Source organism: Syngnathus floridae, chromosome 2 (assembly GCF_059516105.1).
Source record: "Syngnathus floridae isolate MCC-2025c chromosome 2, RoL_Sflo_1.0, whole genome shotgun sequence".
Classification (NCBI taxonomy): domain Eukaryota; kingdom Metazoa; phylum Chordata; class Actinopteri; order Syngnathiformes; family Syngnathidae; genus Syngnathus; species Syngnathus floridae.
The window spans coordinates 10,751,672-10,777,203 of NC_142414.1; the positions used below are offsets into that span (position 1 = coordinate 10,751,672).

Here is a 25,532-nt window from a genome sequence, read left to right on the forward strand (position 1 = left end):
TTAAAAGAAACAATTTCACCATCTCACATGAGTGAAGAACACCTCCCCATCTGCGTCAAGTCCAGTATTCTTCTCCAAAGGAAGCTCGCTAGGTGTCCACGCATTGGCAAAGTTGAGGAAGTCCCACTTGTCTTTGTCCCCCTCCTCAGCCTTCAGGTACTCCTTCCTTCCGTTAAGAGTGCTGCCTGTCACGGTTTCCTTTCAAAGACAAATTTTCCTGAGCTTTGCAAAACTCTACTGATGTAAATTGAGTACATTTAGAATCCTAAATACTTTATCATAAAACAACAGGAAGTTTCATAAATGCATAAAAAAAACTCTCTTTACAGATATTTATAAATGAGTAGCATCTTAACAAAATATAAAAGAGTGCATGTCAGAGAATAAACCAAGCATTCAGTCAAATGAATTGCCTTAGGTGACAGGGTTGTCTTGAGGCACAGATCTGAATCGAAAGAAATGAGCACAGTCGCCTCCATAAACAGTAAATAGAAGATTTTGAAACATCAGGACTTTTCATAGAGCTGAGCAATTAGCAGAGAAAAGTCTTAGGCAGGAGATGACCAAAAACGTGATCATTGTCTGTCAGAGCGCCATGGTTCCTCTATTAACAGAGAACCTTCTTCATAGTCTGTAAAGTAGAGTGAACAGACGGAAGCTACTCTTTCATGTTATCAATAGGCACATGGCAGCTAGCCTGTAGTCAAAGGCATCTGAAGGACTGTCAGAGCATGAGAGACAAAATTCTCTGGTCTGATGGTGCAAAGATAGAGATCTATTGCTTGACTGCCAGATATCATGTTTGAAGGAAACCAGGCACTGCTCAACACCTTGCCAAAAACATTTTTACAGTGAAGTATTGTGGCGGCAGCATAATGTTGTGGCAATGTTTTGGGACTCCTCGCAAATGAGATGAGTTGCATCTCAAGGTGTTCATCCCATTATAATAAAAAATGTTTAATAATGTTTTCAGCAAGCAGGAACTGAGAGACTTATCAACATTGGGGGAAAGATGAATGCAGCAAATTGCAGGCATCCTGCACAAAAATCTACTCCTTTTTTGTCATCAGGTTGTGGAAACGGTTTACATTTCAGCAGGTGCCACATAGCCAAGCTATCAAAAGACAACTTCAGGACAACTCTGGTGAATGTCCTTGAGTGGCCCAGCCAGATCCTAAACTTGAATCACTTTGAATAACTCTGAAGATATCTGAAAATCTGAACACAGATGCTTCCCATTCAACCTGATAGAGCTCGAGAGGGGCTGTCAAGGGCAATGGATGAAATTGCCCAAAGGTAGGTGTGCCAAGGTTATGACAAATTAAAAAAAAAAAAAAAAAAGGAAACTTGAGCCTGTAATGACTGCTGCCATTAAAGCCTCGGCAAAGTACGCACCAAAGGCTCCACCATCTATCCATCCGTCCATCCTCACAATTAATTGCTTTGCATCCACAAGGCAATTTTAACATCTAAAAAAGACAACCCAAGTAAAAACAAAACTTATTTCCAAAATGGGTAAAATTGCAAGAATAACATTTCTGGAAAATTCTGCATATGATGTGGGTGAGTCGGCGCGTGAGTATTTGAGACTGTGTGAACGCTTATGTTGAAAGGAACTTCTGTCCCTTCTATTTTTTAAATATGAACTTTAGGGTCGATTTGGATTCTCTACAAAGTTGCCTGCAAACGGCCGCCAAGATATCTGAGTCTCCTGCTGCGTTCACATGCCAGGACAGTGTCATGAAAAGAGACATTTAAGATTGTGATACAAACACTCATTCACAATTCGACATAATACTGAAGATAGCGGCTTTGGAGTTGTTGACGTCGACAGAGAAAGTGCATGCAACAGTTTGACTTCCAGAGCGAATGACCCCTAGTCATACAGCACACAATATTTTATGACCATCAAACTCTTGTCATTGTGTTGTGTATGTTCAACATTGTGTGCTGATGTTTTAACAGCGGTCTCCAACTGCTCCATCCCTGATTGGTGGCCCTTGTCCTTGACTCAGCTCACCAATCGGTTCCAGGGAGAGAGGCCTGATAAGCAAATGGATTCCAGGAGTGCCACCAGCCGTCCTGATTGCCACCGTTGCTTAAAAAAAGATTCTGTTGCCTTTACAAGGTGACTGGCTGGGAATTAATGTGCACAGTCAGTCCCCAAACCTCTTCTTTTGTATGCACTGCATCAGTTTGTGTCCTACTCATCATCATCATCTTGGTTTTTGTTTAGCATGAGCAGATAGCCGGGATTCGTGAGTGTTAGCGCTGTGCCCTTGTTTCCAAAATCACGGGCAATTGCTGTCATGTGTGTTATGATTATTTTTATTCCAATGTCACTTTTGTTCACGCCTAACTGTTCCTTCAATGTTAGTGCCTTTCTTGGGTGCAATAATACTAAAAGGTCGTAAAACCTAAAAGTACGTAAAAGTACGTAAAAGTACGTAAAAGTACGTAAAAGTACGTAAAAGTGATAACTACGTAGTTAGCACTTTTTATTTCATTGAGTGGAAAGTGCGCCACTGCGCCGCCACCTAGGATTGCGTATTTTTACTAATTTATTACTGTGCATTTTTTTTATTACAATCTCCAAAAAGGAATAAATGTTTAAAATTGTGTGCACTTTGCTTTTTGTGTTATACACAATTTTCATGTTTACTTTTATACTTCATTTGCACAAATAAGTTGTGGTTTTTTTTTTATTTTCAAATGTTTTATTGCAAAAAAATGGAGGTGACATGCCACTTGTTTACATAACAGTTCTAAATTGTCTAAATGTACTCCTATTGGTGTATTTTTAACCTGAGGAGTCAAATTGAATTGTAACTTGAAGAACTGAATTTGAATCGGGAGTTTCTTAAGATAATAAAATACCTTCTTGTTGAGCATGGACCACATGGCGCTGTCGAAGGTACCCTTGGCGATGAGATAGTGTACGTTGACAGATGACGTTTGCCCGATACGATGAGCGCGATCCTCAGCCTGCTTAATCTGTCCCGGGTTCCAGTAGAGCTCAGCAAACACCACGTGGCTGGCAGCGGTGAAGGTCAAACCCTGATGAGGAGCCAAAAATTGCTCACTGACGTGAGTGGTGTGTGTGCCAAATGTTGTGTGCAGTGCGCGTGCATGCTTGCGTACAGTACCTGACCAGCTGCCTGGATGCTGAGGATGGCCACTCTTGTGTCTGGGTCATTCTGAAACTTGTGAACTAACTGGATTCTCTCAGAGGACGGGACGCTGCCATCGATACGAATATAACCTGCCTGTGTAACAAAAGCAAACAATGTTCACTGCTTGTTTCCCAAAGCAGCTGTAGATCTCCATTTATCGAGTCGTTTATACATAGCTTAACAAATTAGTTCACCCAAATGAGATTTTATCCGCTTCTCAATTTTCATACGTTTATAATGATGATTACGCTCTGTTGAAGATCAAGATTCGTGATACTATACTTTGATTGTTGTGGACAAAGTTTTGTAAAATCGCAACATTAAATGTGTGAGTACATTGACAAATGTTATTTGGCCCAGTTATTTATAAAAGCATTTTATAGGATACAAATTTCAATCTCTGCAGATGTTTAAGTTTGCTACAAATTCAATGTTCTTAATTTCTGAACACATTTTAATTCACATTTATCTCAGGCAAGTTGCAATGTATGGTTACTGTGTTACAGTTAATTCGAATGTATATTCAAGATATATTTGCATGCTGCTGCTAGATGCATACATTTTCTTTGGATCAATAAAGTATGCACTCATCCACCCATCCATCCACCCATCCATCCACCCAACCCCATCCATCCATCCATCCATCCATCCATCCATCCATCCATCCATCCATCCATCCATCCATCCATCCATCCATCCATCCATCCATCCATCCATCCATCCATCCATCCATCCATCCATCCATCCATCCATCCATCCATCCATCCATCCATCCATCCATCCATCCATCCATCCATCCATCCATCCATCCATCCATCCATCATCCAGTATGCCAGAGAAATGTTAATTTTAAAAGAATTTATATTTATTCAAACACCACTTCTTTCATTTGTTATGGTGTTTATGTCATTTAAAACACGAGCATGCAGTGCACAAGTAATAGTGTGGCTCTTCTCCACTAATGCATGTCTATCTCAGGGAAAAATACGCTCACACAATTGGAAAGAGGTCAGGTGTGCGAATTGTGTTCACCCATATGGTACTTGATTTGAAAAAAAGCTTTTACAATTGCAAAGGAAAAGTGGTTCGTGCTGGACACTGCAAACAAAGGGCAGTTTATTATTAACATGTACTTCGTATTAGGGACATTTCTGTGACAGACGTGCAAATGAACAAAGCTGAGTGGAAGGGCTGGGATGAATTAACGGCAGTAAAAAGTATTTTGTTCTGCCAAACAAAGAGAGCAGCAGCTGAAGGTCCACTCAAGCACAACTTGGCTGAGTTGTTAATGCATCATGGTGATGGCTCTTCTTTTGTTTGGATCCTTGGGTCATGCAGAGCTGCTCCATGTTCACACTGTGCAGCTCCAACATGCACATCAATTGAAGTACAGCATCACAAATATTTAGAGGTGGCTCACTAGGAAAATACAAATACAAGGCCAGTTTGAGTTCTAAACGTCACAAACAAGGATCCGTCTGTTTTTAGCATCATCTCAAGGCCATGAGACACAGAGAAAATAGCCCGCTGTTCTAACAGCTGAGCTTTTCTCTGGCATTTGGGTTCTCAACAAAAAAGAACTTAGAAAGTTCAAACACAACCTCAACTGTTGTGCCACAGGGAAAAGGCCTGCAGCAGCAAGGTGCTATTTGTGCTGTGTTATTAGACACAAGAAACAGCCGCCTCTGCTGCTCATCACAATCCTTCACAGATTAGTCCTTTTTTTAGACCCACTGAATTAATTGGAAAGTGCGAACGCGGCGGAATGAGCGTCTCACATCCGAAGGTGTTATTGCACATTGTCGTGAAGCATTACATACATCCAACACCTCCTCGACCTAAGCCGTACACACACACTCTTGAACCCTCCTGCTAGTTTCCCACGCTGAGCAAAGAGATGCCGTTTGCTTGTGACAACTTGTGAATTACGTCGTCGGTGAGAAGCCGCAGAAGTAAAAGTTTACTTTCTGAGTGAGGAAAAGTACTTCTTCGCTGATTCTTTTTACGATTCAAAGCAATTGAAAAGTGACGGGAAGACGGATAATGGTGAATAGATGGGTGATGTTGCCCTTACCTTGGCCTCAACCACGGCCTCGGTGCAAGCCTGCAGCATTGTGAGGTGGTGGGCAAAAACAAGAAACTTGAGTTGTTCTGCCTCGAGCATCATTTTGATGTAGTCTTTCACTGCTCCAGCCTAGCATCGCACACACACACACACACACACACACACCCACACACACACACACACACACACACACACACACACACACACACACACACACACACACACACACACACACACACACACACACGCACAAAAATAGACACAGATTAAAGGAAGCCACTGAATCTATCAATCCACCTGTGGACCGCACAGGAAGGAATTGGCTCGATCAGTCAGGAAGTCAATTAATCACAGCGGCCTTCTCTCGGTGTGATCAATTCTTCATTGAACGCCAACAGATCTGGACTTAAAAAGAGAGTGAGAACACAAAGCAACTCCAAATCAATACCTTCCAACTCAGAGATATGATTGGTGCTTTACACTGAGATTACGGAAGAGAAAATTAAACTTCAGGGCTTCTTGACTTGCGTGAGTCTTGGATTGAACACATTACAAAAAGTTTACATTTGAAATGCAGTCATGAACTCAAGAAGAGTTTCCGTTCCAATTAAAATTTGGAATCCACATAAACTTGCATCTTTTTAAATGGGAAAACATGCCGTCAAATGTCATGTAACTTGGCTATGTGCATGCGGTGATGAAATGTTAGACGGGTATTATGAACTAATCCAGCAATTTAGATTTCATATGACATAACATACCTTATTGAATTTTATTAATCTTTATTTACTAAATCTTCAGACTCTAGGCTCCAGCACACCCGTGACCCTCGTGAGGATATGCGGTTTGGAAAATTGATGGCCTTCTATCTCCTTCAAATTGCATTAAAAGGGCATTTTATGTTTAGTTGGGTTACTGCATATCTGTCTGGTATTAATATTTATTTGATCATCTTTACCATGAATGTGGGGAAACTTTGCAATAAAATAAGAACTGGAGGAGGGTACGTGTGCATGGCACGGTATTTGCAGTAAGGGTTATATTTTTCCATTCGGCCTTAGTCATTTTTTATCTACGCAAATTCCCCCATCCAGAGTTCCGACACACACAAGATGAGAATGTGTGCGCAAACACCAAAAAGGATATTCATTGAATTCTGAAGCTGGCTATAAGTCAATGAGCAAGGGAGTTTTCCTGTAACTTGTAAATATTGAAATCCCAGAGAAAAATGTAGCACCCTTTGAATATGAATATACCTTGCAGAGCGTGTCGTCGGGCAGTCAGGACGCGGGGACTGCTTATATTAACACTTTGAAGAAGAACATGTTTTTTAAAACGGCTTCTCACATAAATCCACTAAAACTAATGTGATGATAATATTGTGCTTGTTATGATTTTTTTTGCATGTTTGGAGGTCCATTAAAAAAAAAGTAGATCAGCAGTTATGTTTCCACAGTTGCCTTGAAAAAGTAACTAACTTAACTAATGTAAGTAACTGATTACTTGCTTTAAAATAAAGTGAGTTATAATATATAATATTAATTAATATTACATCAGCTACTACAGACATGAAAGAATAAAGGTAGTTTTCATAAAAATAAAATAAAACAACCTTTTTGACTTAAGTTAAAAAAAGAATCAGGATTTTAAATAATACATTGCTCATTGTTTTTTATCTAAAAATGCCTGTGTTTAAGAAAATGTTAGCTGTTACAAAAGTAATTGTATAGTCTGACGGCTTGTGTGGAAAATGTAACGAGTTAAAGTAACTCACTACTGAGTAATGAGTTACTGGCATCACTGATTGGCAATGCTCAACCTTCCTTGCACCATGGACCGAGAGAGTCGGACATATTTTGGCATAAAAGCAAATCAAAAACAATGACTGAATATGTAACTAACTATGGTGCCATCACTGAAGTTTTTGTAACAGTGGGAGCTAGAGGGAGACCTGCAATTTCCCAAAACTCCCATGGCTTGTCTTTGAATGCAAAACAGACCCCATGTTTTAACAAGAGTCTCTCCTCGCAGTTGTAGGTGAAATAAAGTCAGCTAGCGCCAATTAATATCACGACTAAAACACAGTACTAACTGACTCGCAGTGCCTCTTTGATCTCCGTGATAAAATCGGACTTTTTCAGTTTCTTCACATTCATTTGATCTCTTTCTAGAAATCCCTCCTAACGTGTGGTGGTGTATGTTATAATACAATTCTAATTTCCAGATGATAGTTTACCAAAACTGGACTTTATAAAGTCCCTGGAGCGCATAAGCCGAAAATTTCCCAAAGTGGATGCATCATGAAGGTGCATAAATGACAGACAAGTTGACAAGAGAAAGTGCACAGCTAGAAAAGTGTTTGAGCACATGGGAGAACAAGGCCCTAAGCCGTGCATGAAACACAAACATAGTTTAGTATTTACAATACAGAAGCACCTGAGCGCCAGCGTGCAAATTCCCCAAATCGAAAAACACCAGCAAAACGGACACAGGGACACAAATGACAACAACCAGATTAGACAAAACACATCCAGGAACACAGACTACCGACATAACAAGGCCCACATAGAAAGAACTCGGATTGGTTGAAGACATTACTTGCAAGGCAGATGAAGGATGAGAGTCAAGACTGTAAAACAAAGATAATAACGAGAAAAAACAACACAAAACGCAAACCAGAAGTGAATTAGGTTCCGATGAAAAAACAAAGTACACGCAGTACAAATGATGACAGTCCAAACAACAACTTAAACACAGCATCCTGCTTGCCACTGCTCAACCTGTGACCTTGACTGACAGCTTGAAGCTTATAGTGCTAAGAAAACATGTAATGCTGAGTTAACTGTAGCCTGCAGGTATCTCGTATCATTTCACCGTGTATTGCTGCCCAGCCATCACCCCCGCTGATGACTGAGGCTGTGGCTGGAATATGGAAGTGCAGTGCATGTGTATCGTCCGGCATCTGGGCTCAGCTCATTTCACCGTTGCAGGGAAGGAGGCAACTAAGGATAGTGCCAAGGAATATTAAGGTTTATATTTGAGTCAAACAAAACCAATGCTGGACAATTCAGAGAATATTTTTGGTGGTGTGAAATCTCACCTCTGTAATCTAGATACCACCTGACAACCTCAGCAGCCATGACACCTGCTCTGGCAGGAGCACCTATGCTTTGACTTGCTGATATAATTAGTCGGTGCTCCAAATCATAACTCACTTCACCAGGTCTGCTGACCCTTTTCTGATCGGGGGGGTTCTCATTACTGACAGCTTGCTTCTGCTGGCTCCTTTCCGCTGAGTTTAATTAGTGCACAAACTTCTCAACTGTCTGAAGCGGGCCGTTAGCTAGCTTTTAAGTCCGGCATCAGAGCTGTCCTCTCTGGGTAATTGGGAGCAGATGCTTGGCGGGTAAAGCAATAAAAATACCCCCAAAGACTTTTTTGGCACCATCATCGCTGGGCCGACTGGCGGGCAGGCAGGCAGGCGGGCAGGCGGGCAGGCAGTCTTGTTGCTCGTCAAAGTGACATAAATGCAATTTTTCACTCTCACCGATCAAAAAAATTCCCCAAAGTATAGAAAGTGTGTCACCCACTAAAAGCAATAGAGGACACCAGGATGGCACCCGGTCAAGCACAGGCCGCTGCCAAAGCTAACAATCCGGATGTGGCTCGGAATCAAACAGTACACTTTCATAGACACCCACCTTCTGCACAGGCATCAATTCACAGCTAAATAAAGGAATTCCCCCCCAAAAATTCTGGCCTTTACCCTTATGGAAATTTTCAGTTTTAAGTCATCCTGTCCACTGACAAACAAACATCTGCCTTGAAACAGAGAAGATGGCTGTTGTCATGTAATAGAGTGCCAGCACTGAGCTAAATTGAGCAGAATCCAATCAGCAAACAACATGGAGTCCAAAACAAGATACAAACTCAGGGCTTGTCAAGTAGCGACGGTGATTGCATTCGGCGGTTATCTCCGGAGTTTGCAAAACTTGGGGCAGCGCTGCTCGCGGCTCGGGTCAACGAGCTAATTAAGAGAAACACCACTCTCGCATATGGCAGATGGCTATACTTGGTGCAATGTTTACTTGGCAATATGGGATGCAGACAGGCTGCCATAGCAAGAGGATCAAGCTGCACTCCAAACCCAGAGTACAGGAATGGAACGCTGCACGTATGCTGCCGCCCTCTTTCATTGCTTTATTTCCTTCTCACTTCAAACTGAAAGCCATTGTTTCCATAGCAACACAATTACAGAGGTGTGATGGTGTTGGTGCAGGGTGTAATCATGCCAGGTTGGATGTGACTAAATAATACTATAGTTAGATCCCTGGCTTTGTCTAAGTGCTTTTCACCCGCAATCATTAAGTTCTGTTTCCATGGCAATGCTCTGCCATGAGATCTCACCGAGACGGAACATCAAGTCACCCTTTTTCTTTAAGACGATATTATTCCACTCGTTTAAAGTGCTATTCTTTGCAATGTCTTGGCTTTCAGATGTGTCGTATAGGTGAACAATGTTAGAAGGCACATTTAGCTTGATCTAGTTCAAAAAGTGTTGTGACTGGTATCAGATGGCACTAATGGTGCAAATTTCACATTATGTTCCTGCATTTGAAGCCACAAGTTATACTTTTCTACAGTTTAGCCTGATTTGAGTGCAAATACAATATATGAAAAACAGGAACAAAGTGTTCAGGGGGAAAAAAGAGTCGAGTTCATAGACATGAAAAAAAAAAAAAACTGGTCCCCTGTTACCTTGGCAATTGCTGTTTGCTTGTACATCTGCGTGATCAGGCTCATGACCTCAGTGAAGGAGTTGCTGGTCGCGGCAACCTCTGACCCACATCCCTTCATCAATCTCTCCCACTCGGCGAAGCTGTCTGTGGCCTCCTGCAAAGCAAGGAGAGGGCGAGTTCTTCAACATCTTTCTCTTTCTATCTCAACACTTTTGGCGAGATAAAGGGCAAAACAATTAATGGTGCTGCTGGATGTCCTAGTTTTCCTGGAAGGCAAGAGAAAAACGGAGGGGGAAAAGAGGGAGAGAATTCCCAAGGATGCCACCCCCTCCGACTGGGCTTCTGTGTTAGGTGGGTCAGGAGCATCTCCCAATTATAGCCGCCTTGTGACAAGCCGGGGTCGAAGATGGAGAAGCAGCCAGGCCGCTACAATAAATCAAAGATGCCTCGTGTGCTCTCAAGGTGATTGGCGAGGAGTATTTAAAGCAAGCGTGAAGAGCGTTGCAGTGGGAGCTGCTGCCAGCAGCATATGTGACCTGCTATTCATAAACAGGCACTGTTTATCATAAAAAACAGGGCAATACGTGCTTGGTTAACAGCAGGGTGTCCTACATTGTTACACTATTTTGGGTTATAATGCGCCACATGATGTAAAAGCCTGACAAAAAATGTGCATGCTGTAGTGAATCACTGCAATTTGATTACATTTCTATGCAGCGTGGTATATGCTGGGGCTTTTGTTTGCAAGTCTCACTTGAATCGCAAAGATCATGCAAAACTTTGAATGCCGTCCTAAAGTGTCGCATCAGAACCATATGGCGAGCTCCTCGAGGGGGAAGAAGAAATGAAGGGGGGGGACGCACCAGAAACGTATTAATGTGCACATCCTGTGAGTTTCATTGGTGCCACTTTGCGTTCAAGATAATAAACAAGTTTTGGTTTGGAACATGAAAGCGTTTCCATTTAGCGAAAAGATTAGCATTTCAGTAGAATTTCGTCAAAGTCAAGGACGTCTGAATGAATAAATGAGATCATGTTGCAGGAGAACAAAGCTCTGTTCCATTTATGTTTTGTTGCTCAGATGTTCCACTCAGCAGCACCTGCATAAACAAGGGTTTGACAGACTGGAAATGAGTTTTGATTCTAATTATGAATGCTACATTCAAGCGTAACAACCTGCTGTTGAAAAAAAATGAGTGGCTAAACACTACGCCCATGATGATAGTCACTTGACCACCACAGACAAAAAGGGCAGGACTAAAAATGTAAAGGGCAGGCGGGGCATAAAATGTGTCTGGCAGTGGAAGATAAAAGCCATCATTAGGGAGTAAAATGAGATAGAAGGGCCAGGGCCTAGCTAGTGAGTGGTCCTGGAGTACACATTTTAAGGGGTTTTGGGGATGTTGGGTGGATATTTCTTTTTTTTATTATGCTGGGCTTATTATGCACACAGTATGTCCGCCTTTCCCATCATTAGCTGCAAGATACTCCATAATCATTTAAGTATTGAAAAACACTCTCATCTAATAACTAAGGGGGTGGGGGGGTGGGGGCTGGGGGGCTGTAGCCACTGCATCCACCTGAGACGAATTATCTGCATCAGCCAACTTTAGATAAGGGAGCTGCTCAAGGAAAGCTACAAAACACAATAGGTTTTCCAACGGTTCAGTCTGTATCTAATTGGCACCTCTATGGAGAAGCATTGACCACATTTAGCTGGAAAATAAAGCATTCAGGGAAATTCAGGGATAAAATTGCAGCGTAGTCACTTTCATGGGGGTCTTGCTTATTGTTGTGTCACTCCAAGAAATGGGGTTGAGGGCATAATTAGCATCGAAAGCACTCATTTTGTGTCTCTGTAAACTCCTGCAGCTGCTGATGTGAAAAAATAAAATACGCTGGCGCTGGTCACTAGAAGCCGATCTCTGGTCTACAATAAAAATATTCAAAATTGATATGGCTCAAATTATTATATTGTATTCAGTCAGGGTTTGTGATTTATCCCTTAGTTCATAATGAAAATATTTTGTCATCTTAGAATATATTAAAAAGTCAAAGCGCGTGCATTTTGAAGCAAGTAGACTATTATTATTATTATAAAAAAAAAAAAATAATAAGACTACGGTGTCAGAGTGAACACAATTTCTAATACCAATTACTTCAGCAGAGGTGCAAACAAATTATCATCACAAAGGACACAAAGGAGAATATGAAAACTCCACACAGAAATGCTGGACCACAATCAAACCAGTAATCTCTGAACTATGAGGTGGACGTGCTAACCAGTTGACAATCGACTAGACCTTCGATTATATGGAAAAAAAAAAGATCTGATAATATTTGCATATTATTGAAATTGATTGTGGATTTCTAAAATCAATCAACATTGAAAAATCACCCCCCCATACGCACACACAATGGAAGTTCATTTCATTTTAAAATGATTGTGATTCTTCCAAGCTATTCTTAATCCCTAATATTGAAATATTAGTGGCGGGCGCTGGACATCTGAAAAAATGTACAGATGAACATCCCTTGAGGCAAAGCAGCGCTGGAATATCAAATGTAAATTTACCTTTGCAGCCTCCTTTGGAAGGTCGAACGGGATGCGCTGGCGGATTTTGGGGGGAAGCTGACTAAGCACCTCAGCTTTAAGGCGACGGATCATGATCTGGCTCAGCCGCTGGTGCAGCTCCTCTAGGTTGGATGCCCCTCTACAATCCCACTGCCTGCGGGTTCCAAAGAACCTGCAGGAGAGGAATTAAGAGTTAAAACCCCATTACAAGCTGAAGCAAACTTCCTTAAATATACTTATTTACAGAAGTGCCCTGGAGGAGTAGTTAAACACTTTTAAAAATTCCCACCTGGGAGCTGCCTGGCACTGGAACAGTCTTGCATTGTGAACAGCGAAAAAAGCTCGACTCACACAGTTGGGGATCCGCATTTTTGCGTCAGGGCAATTTGCAGAGCAGCAAAGAAATTTGTCTCGAGGCCATGGCAAACTTTCACAACTCATCAGCCAAATGGGGTTTTAGAATAAAAGTGGCCTTGTAGACAAAGGCTGGTTATCTGCCATCCATGTTGGCTGGACAAAATGAACAATGGGGTGCCAAAATCTGCAGCTTTACTCTTGAGTGTTTTTGGACTTTATATTGCTGAGGAAAGGGAAGATATTTTATTTATTATTATTTATTTTTATAAAGTTTATTGGCACTTTTACATACGTTTACCCGTAGTTATTTCATTCCTCTTCACTTTATGAATATGAGATCATTGACATGAAGACCTCACCTACAATTGGTTTTCTAGTTCAGGGTAAGTCAAATCTTAAATGGGCAAAAATACATTTTTCACTCAGTACAAACGTCTATTCAAAGAAGTTGGTCAGATTATATTATGTAAAATTCAAAGAGTCATTTTAATTCCAAAGGGCATGAGTGCAATCTAAAAGTTATTTTCATTTTGACCAAAATTAAAATAAATCAATGAATAAAACAAAACATGTCCCTGGTCATGAAACAATCAAAAAAATAAATATATATGAAGGGGGTCTTAAGAACACAAACACGAAGGGGGAAATACGTAAAATACGTATTCAGGGACTTAGTTTTTATTGATTGCTTTAACCTGTTTGAAGAAACTAGGAACCTCTTAGTCTTCACCATCACCATTTCAGCAGAGCAGAAGACACCTCATGCAAATGTGTTAACACATTCTCATTGGATTGACACAATTTTCCCACCCTTTTGCAAAACAATTAACATTGAAGAAGTCCAAACTCCATTGTTTTAGCTGTGCTTACAAATTGAGTGGTAGTGTATCTTGTGCAATGTGCAAAATTACTTGTTCAGTTTAACAATAAACTCTTGGCATCGCTATCCAAGAGGTGAACATTATTTTAGGTAATTACAATTAATTAGCTAAGAATACAGTGAGCGTGCCTATTTTGCCACGTGAAAAAACATTCAATTTGTTCATTAGATAATAAAAATAATGAAAAATAGAAATACCAAATTTATCACAATAAAATTGACAATCATATTGCATATTAAATTATTCCTATGTTGTGCAAATTTGAACAATGTTGAAAAAAATTAAAAAATTGAGAATATGTGTATCAGGGGGTGCCAAAATGCCACTATGCAGGGCTCCGCCGTAAATGTTTTTATGTTAATTTGTGTCTGACTCACTCTCACCTATAATGGGCATTGCAGTATTTCTTGGCGTAATCAGTCCAGGTTCCAAACATTTTGGGGTAAAGTGCATCAATTTGCATGAAAAGCTGTAAAACACACAAGAAACAAACATCAACAATTTGCAAATCTGCTGACAGCTTGATGCCGTAATATAATGTTCAATCAGTCACAATGTGGCAAATTCAGCACTGTGGCATCAACAGTATTCCTTGATGCGTTCCTTTTTTTTTTTTTTCTTTTTTTTTTTTAGTAATGGAGTGAACACATTTCATTTTGAAGTTGGACTTTATTTGGATTCATTACTGAAAAAAGTAACGTTAAAAAGTAAGCATTGAATCGCACTCCATTTCTACACTCCGGGTGACAAATACACATGTCACAAACAGTCAAACATTTTAGAGTTGTGTGGCTCAAATAAGGACAGGCAATTTCAAATGATGGATCAAGCTGCTTATATATGTAATATCATGATTAAAATTTAAATATTTCTTATTTAATATTGTTGTCTCAAATATTTTAAGATGCTTTAAAATAAATTCCCACCAATCATGCTTATTAAGTTGAAGATGAATACTTAAGTGTGTGAATACACACATGCATGCATGCAGACACGCACACGCACACACACGCACACACACACACACACACGCACACGCACACACACACACACACACACACACACACACACACACACACACACACACACACACACACGCACACACACACACACACACACTCTACGTCAATTTCTTTGTATTTGCATCTGAGCTAATGGTAGGTAATCAGCAGCACTGCGAGAGCTCTATTCAGAATTCAGCACTTGTTCATCATAGGCTTTACAGACATCCTTCCACCTCCCAATCCTTCTTCACGCTGTTGATATAATAGGTGGGTGGAATGGGGGCACATCACAAACGGTGCAGCATGCCCTGAGCTGTGCACTAACCTCATGTCAGCCACAGTGAGTAATGATGGCAGGGCAATGAAGACTGGCAGAGAGGAAAGGGACCGAGCTTATCAGATTTATACTACGGATGATAAAATGTTATATGCCGTTTCAGATTCTAGCAGGAGAGAGAGAGAGAGAGAGAGAGAGAGAGAGAGAGAGAGAGAGAGAGAGAGAGAGAGAGAGAGAGAGAGAGAGAGAGAGAGATCTTATCTTAAATCTAACCTCACCACAGCAGTCAAAATGTGAGAGCTCAATGACAGGCCCGCTTCATCTCTGATCTAATGAGGAGAACAATTGCTGCTTCTGCTTTTTTCATTTCATTTGCTGACAATTTTTCAGATCACTTGCAGAAAACAAGTAAATATTATTCAGAAAGAAAAAAAATATATATGTATATAAAAAAATATATCATTGAGCAATTTCTTTGAATTGTGAACTGCAACATAAGTGAAGCATTTCAGGAGATGAATAATTCTGAAATCAAGTTGTTCTGATTTGGGAAATGTGCAAATGGTAATTTCAAAACAAACAATAACAAGAAAGTCTTCCTTTCAAAAAAATGCTTAGAAATGTAATGGCCAGGTTGAATTACATTGACAAAATAATTCAAATGACAATAAAAACCATGCAAATGTGTAAAAGCCAAAAGAGATGAAAATGTGTCATGATTAGCCTACAATGAGCTGACTAGTTTTTAGCAAAATCCATTGTGCCATAATGAGACTTACTGGAAATATTTGGAAGCTGACGCAATAGAATATGTCTACAATCTAGGCTTGTATCTCAATATAACACATGAAAATATCATAAATCATTATGAAATAGGACTATGACTGTGTGGCTCAGCAAACAACATTGGCCTGTGAAGAGCCCTTCTTATTGCCTCTAAATTCAATAGTTTCTGTCCCTGTGTGCTTTGTTATTACTTGTCTCATTTATTGCACTGCATTCATCTCTCTATATTGAACTTTGCAAATGATGTTTTTGTTACAAAGGTTATTGGAATATACACGATCGCGAGATGCTGGAATGAATTAATTAGTATTTTGGGGCACTTGGGCAAGTTCCAGGGGGCAACAGTAGAATTTATTTTGTGGCCTGCTAAAATCTGAATGTCCAACATCCTAATCTGTTGGAGTTACCTTCATCCGAACAAGGAGTTTTGCATGAGAAACTTGCAAAATTCATCTCTAAATTGTTTTTTAGAATTTCACCAAAATGGGCCCCAGTGGACATCATTAAAAATCAATTAGAAACTATCCGCGTCACCTCTTCCGGGCGGCCCAGCGCAGGTGTCCCAGTAAGGAGGATGGCTCGCTTAGCGCTCTGAATGAGAGGCACCAGAAGCTTGGTTCGAGCAGCATTCCTGGATTTGAGGTAGTGTGATTCATCCACCACAACCACTGAGAAGCTCCGCCTGGTTAACGCCTCCATCAGAGAGCGAGCATCTGTAGTGAGGAGGCCGTACCCCAACACGGTCACCTTACTGTTGTTAATCCCCCTGCAAGGACACGGAAAAATAAGCATGACGTAGGCAATGCCAATGTCTGACTGACATGTTTTAATACAAAAACAAAAGAAGAAAAGTCAACAAATCATCATTCATCACAAAGCGGAAACATTTACCCAGCGTTTGTGTGCTTGAGGTATGTCATCAGAACTCTTAAGCTAGTGTGGACTTGATGAGGATCGTGTAGGTGAGGTAAATACACATTGTGGTTTATGAAATTAATTTTCAATGAGAATAAGCAAGAAAAAAAAACTGTCAAAAGGGGCAAACACCTAAAAACCTGTCCACTGCCTACAAGGCCTCACAAGTGAAAAAGCATATCACGGCATAAACAAGCCATAAGGTCAACGAAACTGCAAGGCTAGAAAAACATTCAGCTACAGTTAATGGTTTCATAGCTAAAGGGTCTTTCTGGCGGAAGTTTGTGATGACCTCTTCCTACAGTGAGCAGTGTGAGCAATCAGAAAAGAGCTTTTTGCGAGAGATATGAACCCTAAACACCTACACCAGGTTTTTTTTGGGGTCTTGGGGCTCTTGTCCACAATTCCAAAAGCCATTAGTATGTTGAGGAAACCCGGACATTCATCACCTTCACAACACCTTGGCTTCTGGATGTTTCACCTCTCTCAAAACTGCATTCATAGAGCTCAGCCAAAGATATAATCAAGTTCTTGGTCACCTTGATCACTCTTGTCCGATTGCTCAGTTTGGCCAGAGAGTACAGCTCTATAAACCTCTTCCATTTAAAGTACATCCGAATTTTTTTCCTGAAAAGTTGTATCCTTGTGCTTTGACACAATATTTTAACTCCTATGGCATTTTATTTGAACTCATTGCTGAATTTTTGCCGATATTCTTTGTCAGCTGCAAGGCCAAACAAAGGCAATTTTAAATAATGTCTGTAGATTTCAATATAATTGGAGTTGACTCAAATTAAACAGTGCTGTAATAAATGCATCTCAATGGTGATCACGACAAAAGGAACAGCAAGTGCTAAGCACCTAAACAAATATTTTCAGTTTATATTTTACTAAAACATTTTATTCCGCTTTGGTTTGGCCACTGGGGAACACTGGGTTTTCGAGAAGAAAAATATTTGAGTGATAATTTACTCTATATGCTGAATTAAAGAGGGTCAGAATAATTTCATACTAGAAAAATATTTGAGTGATAATTTACTCTATATGCTGAATTAAAAAGGGTCAAAATAATTTCACACTTTGTTACACTAAACACAGATTTGTGTGTCGCTCCATTCCTGCCAGGTCAGTCATTAACTTGTCAAATTCAAAGACAGATAACAGAATATTATCCACATTATGGCAATTACATCCTTTGTGCCGCGGTATTTTCATTGATCGGTTTATGGCTTTGCCTGATGCTGCCAGATGGCCCAAAATTACACAGTGATTCCAACTATAAACCACATGCTATTTTGTGTGTGTGGGGGGGGGGGTTACGATGACCTACATGGTATCGCTCTTGTTCTCCACCAGGTTGATGTCACCAGGCTGCAGCTCGGGGATCCAGCGCTCCAGCTCCTCAATCCAGGGGTACTTGAGGGATGACGGCACCACCACAAGGAGAGGCCACTCCTCCCTGAAAGCGTATGCCACTGCAATGGCCTGCACCGTTTTGCCAAGACCCATCTGGGCCAGCCAAATCAGCACCCGGTGAAAGGGGAGAAAAACAAGTCAACTGTGCACCAGCAATTCGGCAAATTGAACATGACGGCTGAGCTGATATGAAGCCCAAGTCTAATAAGGTCCAAGAATGAGTTCTCTGTCAAATATGATTAGGCAAGTAGCAATGCAGCACTAAGATGACAAATTCATTTGGAAGGTCAGAAAAATAGATTTCCTTAGCCAGGTTTGAGTGTGCTTACCTCATCGGCAATCATACATCTGTGAAACAAAACAAAACAGAACTTGTTAAGAAGCTGAAATTCTGCTCTTTTGCTTAAACATCTGGAATAACAAATATGTACGCTATATAGATATAAAAAAAAGGGGACACCTGGCTCTTGGACCGGCATTAACTGAAACAATTCAACAAATAATGAATGCATGGATTTGGTCCCGAATGGGAAACTTTCACAGGGCGAGTTTCAAGTAGAACATTTTAAGACCCTCATCAAACATCACTGATATGAATAAGAATAGAGATTGTGTGCATGGCTCTCTCATCCCCCCATCTGTGACTTCTCACCTCACGAATCTGCTTTTGAAGTGAAAATTGTCTAAAATGCAAAGTGGCAGCCACCTCCATATTTTTTTCAGGGAGGTGACACTTTGGTCAGCGTCACGTTAAATGTAACCGTTGCAGAGTAAAGCAAAACATGCCCCATCCATGACATGGCTTTGTTGTGCTAGAAGCAAACTTTAAATAACATATAGAAAAAAAGCACCTCAATGAAACAATGAACATTTCAGCACATTCTATAGTGCGAGCAGATCGACTATGCCCAAGCGGTTTGGTTCTATTGTAATAACCCGCCGTATTCATGAATGCCTCCCAATTTTCTGTCAGCCCAAACAGAGCAACAGAACAGCTGAGTTCCTCAGACATGCTCTCTCATTATTCTTCTTCCCTCCCCTTCACTTCTCCCCCTTCTCGCTATCTCCGCCCCATTTCTCTCTTTCAGCTGCGGAACATGATTAATGTGCACCTTGCCACTGGTGGTTTTTCTAATTGCCAGCACACCGGCTCAGTCAGCGCATTGTCCACACGTGCAAACACACATTCGCACACGCATGCGATCAGGAACAGGAGGTGTGCACAAAAGTGTGAAAAGATTTAAATGAACATATTTTGTGTGCTCGTGCACATACCACACACACACACACACACACACTCAGTGGGGAAGGCGCGTGGCTGGGGCAGGTGTTTGCCATTTCTCAACGCATTAATCATCCTCCTTTAAATAACCCGAGTGTCGTCTTGACGGTTTGAGACCACGAGGATGCTGCACCGCTGTTGCCTGACGACAGCACGATCCCCGTCGCTGCATCTTTATAATGTTATCTCAGGAACCCACAAGCCCCAAAGTGTCAGGAAATGGCCCGCCTTGCCTTCCAGGGCGTTTGCAACCATTTGATGGCTTTGACCTCAGCACAGTGATGTGTCACATGGCCTTGTGGCTAACCCCAATCTTTCAGCAGTGTTAAGGTTCTGAATGTGCGCCGCATTTCGTTAAGTGAAAAGCTGATCGGCGGCTGGACACTGCGCAAATGGCCGACTCGTAGGATGCTAAAGATTGACATCGTGGGCTCCCACATGGTTCAAAGTGTAAAATTACTGCAAACTGAGCTATAAGTGGATATCAAAACAAAGTAAAAAAAAATACTGTATCCGGCAAAGACTGACAGCAAGACATTTACCTCAAGCGTTTCAATACAGAGTGGACAACAAGACAAAATCCCCATTTAATAAAGCACGTCTAAGCTCATTTAAGGATATATTGTATTTCACAGTGGAGGTGAGAAGAGCAAAATGTATTGAAGAGAGTAACCATGTGTTGAATTTGACATTCGAGTATGTCTAAAAGGTTTTGTTTCTTTTCATTTGTAGAGAATAGCTACTGAAGAATTGTAATTATGAAGATACAATAGTCAGGGGAATTTTGAGTTCTGGTCAAAGAGTAAGACATTATTTTTCAGCCATGCTTGAAAAGCACATCAAGAAACTATACGGAACTGTGTCATCACCTTCGTAAACACTTCACTCAGAATACGGCATACAACATTGAAGTGGTGAGTGATATTTTGAAATTGTTTCAATGCCGTTGCAATGTCTATAGTATTGTTTGGGGGCTGCTGCTATTAAGTAAAAGAAAAATTACATTGTGCTTGTGGATGGTTGGAATGTCAGTATACTGCAAATATGTTAAGAGTTTTTTATTCATTCTTTGAAGTCAGCCATAAGTGCAAAGGAATGGTATAAAGCTGGTAAATAAATAATCACTTAAACTATATTTAAAAAAAAAAAAACATATGGGGCCAGTATTGTTCTAATAACAGGGCCACCAACGCAAAAGGGTTAATTGGCAGACCCTGCATAACTCTAACAAGGAACAATAGCCACAAGGATGTTCAGTGCCTTTTTTTCTCCACATTAACCTCGTGTGCCAAAGGAGACAAATCCTGGACTGGTCCCCAGTCAGTAGCAGTGGCAGAGCATACATATAAAGTAGACAACAGTACATTCTCACATTGACAGTCTTTGAGTGGGAACTGAACAGACGCACCTTTGGGATTGGGATTGGCTCTTAGTCAGGCAAACAATTTAAATCATCTACGAATTCTCTTGTCAATAACAACAAACATGCACAGCATCTGAAATGTGCTGATTTACATTTGTAGTTATTAATGGGTTCATGCTGTGCCAAAACTCGCACAGTAAAATGTCAATTTAAAACATTAGTATTTCTCAGTAAAATGGTAAAAAAAAAAACTGCTGAATTTAAATATTAAATTAATCAATTAAAATTCAGGTACAAACATTGAACATAATATTTTTCCAGTGCTCCTACTATCCACGTCAATCCTTTCATATGCCACGTAACATTCAATTTATAGTTGTGCTTAAAATGCATTACTCGGGTGATTTTACTAAAATGTGTGTTTATTTTTTAACTTCATTTCCACTGGCTGCTATTGTCTTTCCAATTCCATCCATCCTCTTATAATCCGAATAGGATGTGATATCTAGAAGTATATGTATGTTTAGATTGCTTATATGAATGCTTATATTGCGTGGTTTGTGTGCTGTTACCAAAATATATTTCTTGGTTGACTAAACTTCTACAAGGCTAACAGGGCGTTTTTATCTTTGAAATGCATAAAAGTCCCTCTTTAATATGAGCTGTCATAGGAATAATATGATTTTTTGTATCAGACGTTAATAGTGGTATCGGCTACTTGGTATCAGTATTGGTGAGAACTATAGAGTTAAATACTCATACTGGTATCTGTATGGGGAAAAAAAGTCGTAAAAATTATTGAATGAAGACTTTTAAGATGGAAACACGTACACAGCAAACTAAGTAATATAATGTAACCAGCACAGAGTTATGAAGGAACAATAAAGTCTGTTTATTGATCCCCTCTTGCATGAGTGCAGCAGACCTCATTCAATAAAAGCTCAGGCTGTCAGTTCAAGTAATATTTTGGACAGCTCACACCGGGAAAGGCTAGCACATGCAACATCACTGTCAGAATCTTAATGGAAGTGACAAAGAGTTCTTCATGGATGCAGTTTTACTTCAAATTGACATGTTTTCCCTCCTATATTGAAGTAGCCACACTCAAGTGCTGACCAAGTGCATTCTGGGCAAAATGTGTTTCAGCATAACTGATTGCAGGCCCGCTTTGCAAACAACACATCTAACCACATTCGATGGCATTTTATTGTTGTACTGTGCCATAACTTCCCCACAATATCTGTCATCTAAACCCATAAAATTCCTCTCGTCCTCCTCCGTATGCTGCATCAGCATATGAATTACAGCAAGATTTGGTGTTTTCGTTTGGTATTCCTGATGCTTGGAATGTGAAAAGACGTGAGATTTCAAATGAAAATCTGCATACGAATCCTCCCACACGCTGACATCAATGATGTTCAGCGTCTTCTCAGAGGTAATAAAGGGCTGCTATTTCTTCCTTTTTTATTTTTACACCTTAACATTCTTCTCATCTATTTTACTTACACTGACAGTGAAACCCTAAATTTCTGAGATGGAATTGTTGGGATTCTGAGAAATCCAACAAGTCAGCAAATGCGTTCAAATTTGTAGGAAAAAAAATACTTCTAAGATGACATAGAATATCCGACCAATGAATTTCATTTCTGGAGCTTTTGATAGAACAACTTAAGATTTGAAAACTGTCCTCCAACAAGGAGGTTACACCAGAATCTGTTGTTTGCTGGATTCTTCAAATGATTCCATTCTCAAAATTCTACAATCTCTCACAATGAAAGTCAGTAGCTACAGTATCTCATCAAACCAATGAAAATGTAGCATGGATAGGCAGATTTGACAAGCTTATATCATCGTCAAACTCATTCAATGAGTGTTTTTTTTCCTGCATAATCAGACTTCCTCCCACATTCCAAAAATTATCCATGTTAGGTTTATTTAATTTATCCGTTTTCTCTGTAGCCATTGGGGTCATGGGTTTGCTTTGGGCTAGACAGAAAAATTTGGGACATAAAATTACAAAGGTAAAGGTGCAAAGCCCAAATAAATTACTACAACAAGAGAAACAATCTCATTATGAGTAAATTGTGGTTCAACGCCATTGAGAGCACTAAACCTTCTCCTAAAATTCATGAATGTTCTCACAGGATGAGATCTTATCATTGCTGTCTGACAAGGAAGGGCGAGTGGGGATGCTCGTCGCATGACGTGTTTTCATCGAATGGAGCATCTGTCATCGTGTTTTCGTCGCATTTTAATAAGGCACGCGCCGTGCGACTGTTGGTGGCCGGGGTTGCCAAATCCCTTTACCCCTGCATTGTGTTTAGCAGGGTTCTATTATGAAGTCCGTTGCCTGTGATTTAGGGCTATATAAATAAACTTGACTTGGTGTCTAAGAAGTGAAAGGTTAAAAACCTGGGGCATCCTTGAACGAAAGTAAACTGCCATTCAAAACCATTCGTTGGTCCCAAAATGAGCGCGTTCACAAAAACGTTCACGAAGCAAAAATTCAGTTCACGTTCATCTAAAATATGAACGAGTTCATGAACTTTCGTTCATTGAACGCATTCAGGTAGAACACTGCCTGTTAAATATGGCCTCAAGCTGAACTCTCCACATACGCGGGGTTGAGTTGCGCATGCATGTCTTAGAACGGAAACACCAAATAATCATTTTTTCTCGTCTGAAGCCAAAATCGTAATCATGATTAAAATTCGATTAATTGAGCAGCCCTAGTAGATTGTTTTGGACACTCAGACGCTTCACGGTGGATACTATTATTCATGTATTCACATATTCTCACTCTGGTGGTGGCAAACTACATTCTGTGGCCACAGCTTCCCTGAGTGTGCACCTCCTAACACCAAACATTCACACCCAGTCATACACCAGTAGGAGGGACATCGGAGGAAAGGTGGGTGAAATGTCTTGCCAAAGCACACAAAAACATGACTCGGGCAGAGCGGGAATCTAACAGCGGACCTTTCGGGTACTGGATGACCAACGTTGTGCCACAGACGCGCCAAAATCACTTCTGCTTGTCTTTCAGACGACACAAAAACCAAACAGTTCTCCCTGTTACACTGATGCCATTTGACAGCGCTGTTCATGTAATGCAACAAAAGTCAATTGACTTCTGAGCTGCCCGTGCACATAAGCAGCGCCTTTTCGTGTTCCTGAATCAATAGGGCCACCGCATCACAGCGAAGCTACTCAGATTGGCTGCCCCAGTGCTGACCTCCCTGAGAACTCGAGCATGCATCAACTGGATAAGTTAGACTACAGTCAGATCCTGGTATACTTATGCTGCCGAATTCCAATACTTGCTAAGAAACTTCCTTTGGGAGACAGTTAAAAAAGATCCACCTTGACTAAATTACCTTCCAAACAGAGCTGGAGGATATGACTGAAAAGTGTATCACAATATCAATGTTTCATATCAGTCAATATATGAATTATTTGTACCAATTTAAGATAAGAAAAAAACCAATATATAATAATAATAATAATAATAATAATAATAATAACAATAATAATAATAAATTTAATTCATAATGCACTTTGTATTTGGCACCAAATCTCAAAGTGCTACAGTGCAAGTAACACTTTAAAACAAGAGACTAGTAAAAATATAAAAGCAATAAAACAAATATTTAGGCCAGAGTTAAAAGGTGGGTCTTTAGTCCTTTTTGAAATGTTATTTAAGATAAAGTAAAGGATTATTCAGAGGAAATATACTGTTCAAAGTATCTGGTAGTAAAACTAATAAAATATAGTACTTTATAAGCCATTATAATATGCAATGTTGTTTACAACCGTGCTCCTGGCTCAAAGTGTGTCATAAATGCTTGTTTGCAGAAGACCCCATTGTTGATACACTTAAATTGAAAATAAAACACCCGCGAGACAGTCACATTCATGAATAAATTCAAGTGAATAATGATAACGCATCGAGCACACACTTAGACACGTTTTGTTTCACTACACTGTAAATACAATACATTACAATGGCACTGTGAGGCTAAAAACATTGTCATAGCCTCTTTTGTGGTTGTTTGCTGGCACCAGTATTTAGCACATCATGTGTGCATAACTGTGCATGTGATAGTGGTCAAATGAGATAAAAGATTGCCCTGACTTACAGTATATTTTCAACAAATAACAGAACTGGGATGATCTCACTGAGGGTGTTGCTTACCTTCCATTCTTAGATAGGGCAAAATGCACTCCTTCCCGTTGGAAAGGCATCAAGCGCTGCAGGAGCTTGTGAGGGAGGCCTGACATCTGCTGTGACCATCTTGTGTCACAGTGAGAGGGCTGCGGCGGGCCACTATCATCCACGGGCATTATGTCCTCACCAGTGGCTTGGATCTGAATTTAAGATGGAAACAAAAACATTGACCTGTAAACACTTGAAATCACTCAAAATTACAATAAAGACAATGCTGCGCCCAGAAAGAAGGCACAAGCAGGCAAATTCTTTTGACTTGTTTATAAACGGGTGCATAACAATTACTTATCAATGTATTAGGCTTATAAGACATATTACTGGCATCAGGCAGAATCCTCATATTTCATCATTTACCATGAGACCTCAAATTTGTCACATTTGTTCAACCATTATCATTGGATTTAAATTGGCCAAAATATAAATATGGAATTATGATGTGCGTGCGTGTGTGCGCGCGCGCGTGTATGTGTG

The 25,532-nt window shown here is 40.3% G+C and overlaps 1 protein-coding gene and 1 long non-coding RNA gene across 10 annotated transcripts in view; both read right to left on the minus strand.

Annotated features, from left to right (window-relative positions):
* The window catches only part of zranb3 (zinc finger, RAN-binding domain containing 3), a 56,066-nt gene that overhangs the window by 29,454 nt on the left and 1,080 nt on the right, over window positions 1-25,532 (minus strand). For 7 of the 9 annotated variants that reach the window (XR_015853402.1, XR_015853393.1, XR_015853403.1 and 4 more), the window contains exons 2-12: window positions 25,029-25,201; window positions 18,518-18,536; window positions 18,103-18,281; window positions 16,392-16,623; window positions 14,174-14,259; window positions 12,553-12,724; window positions 9,997-10,131; window positions 5,248-5,367; window positions 3,147-3,266; window positions 2,878-3,057; window positions 28-198 (exon numbers count right to left, since the gene is read on the minus strand). Coding sequence is in view for 1 of the 9 variants with exons in the window: in XM_088357923.1 (XP_088214049.1) it covers window positions 28-198; window positions 2,878-3,057; window positions 3,147-3,266; window positions 5,248-5,367; window positions 9,997-10,131; window positions 12,553-12,724; window positions 14,174-14,259; window positions 16,392-16,623; window positions 18,103-18,281; window positions 18,518-18,536; window positions 25,029-25,201 (1,587 nt within the window). In the remaining 8 variants the exon portion in view is untranslated. The other 2 variants (XR_015853399.1, XR_015853396.1) reach the window with 2 other exon arrangements.
* Window positions 12,875-14,151, minus strand: LOC148401703 (uncharacterized). Its single transcript, XR_015853413.1, has 3 exons — window positions 13,605-14,151; window positions 13,208-13,303; window positions 12,875-13,132 (listed from the first exon to the last, which is right to left on the minus strand). It is a non-coding gene; the product is annotated as an uncharacterized LOC148401703 (long non-coding RNA).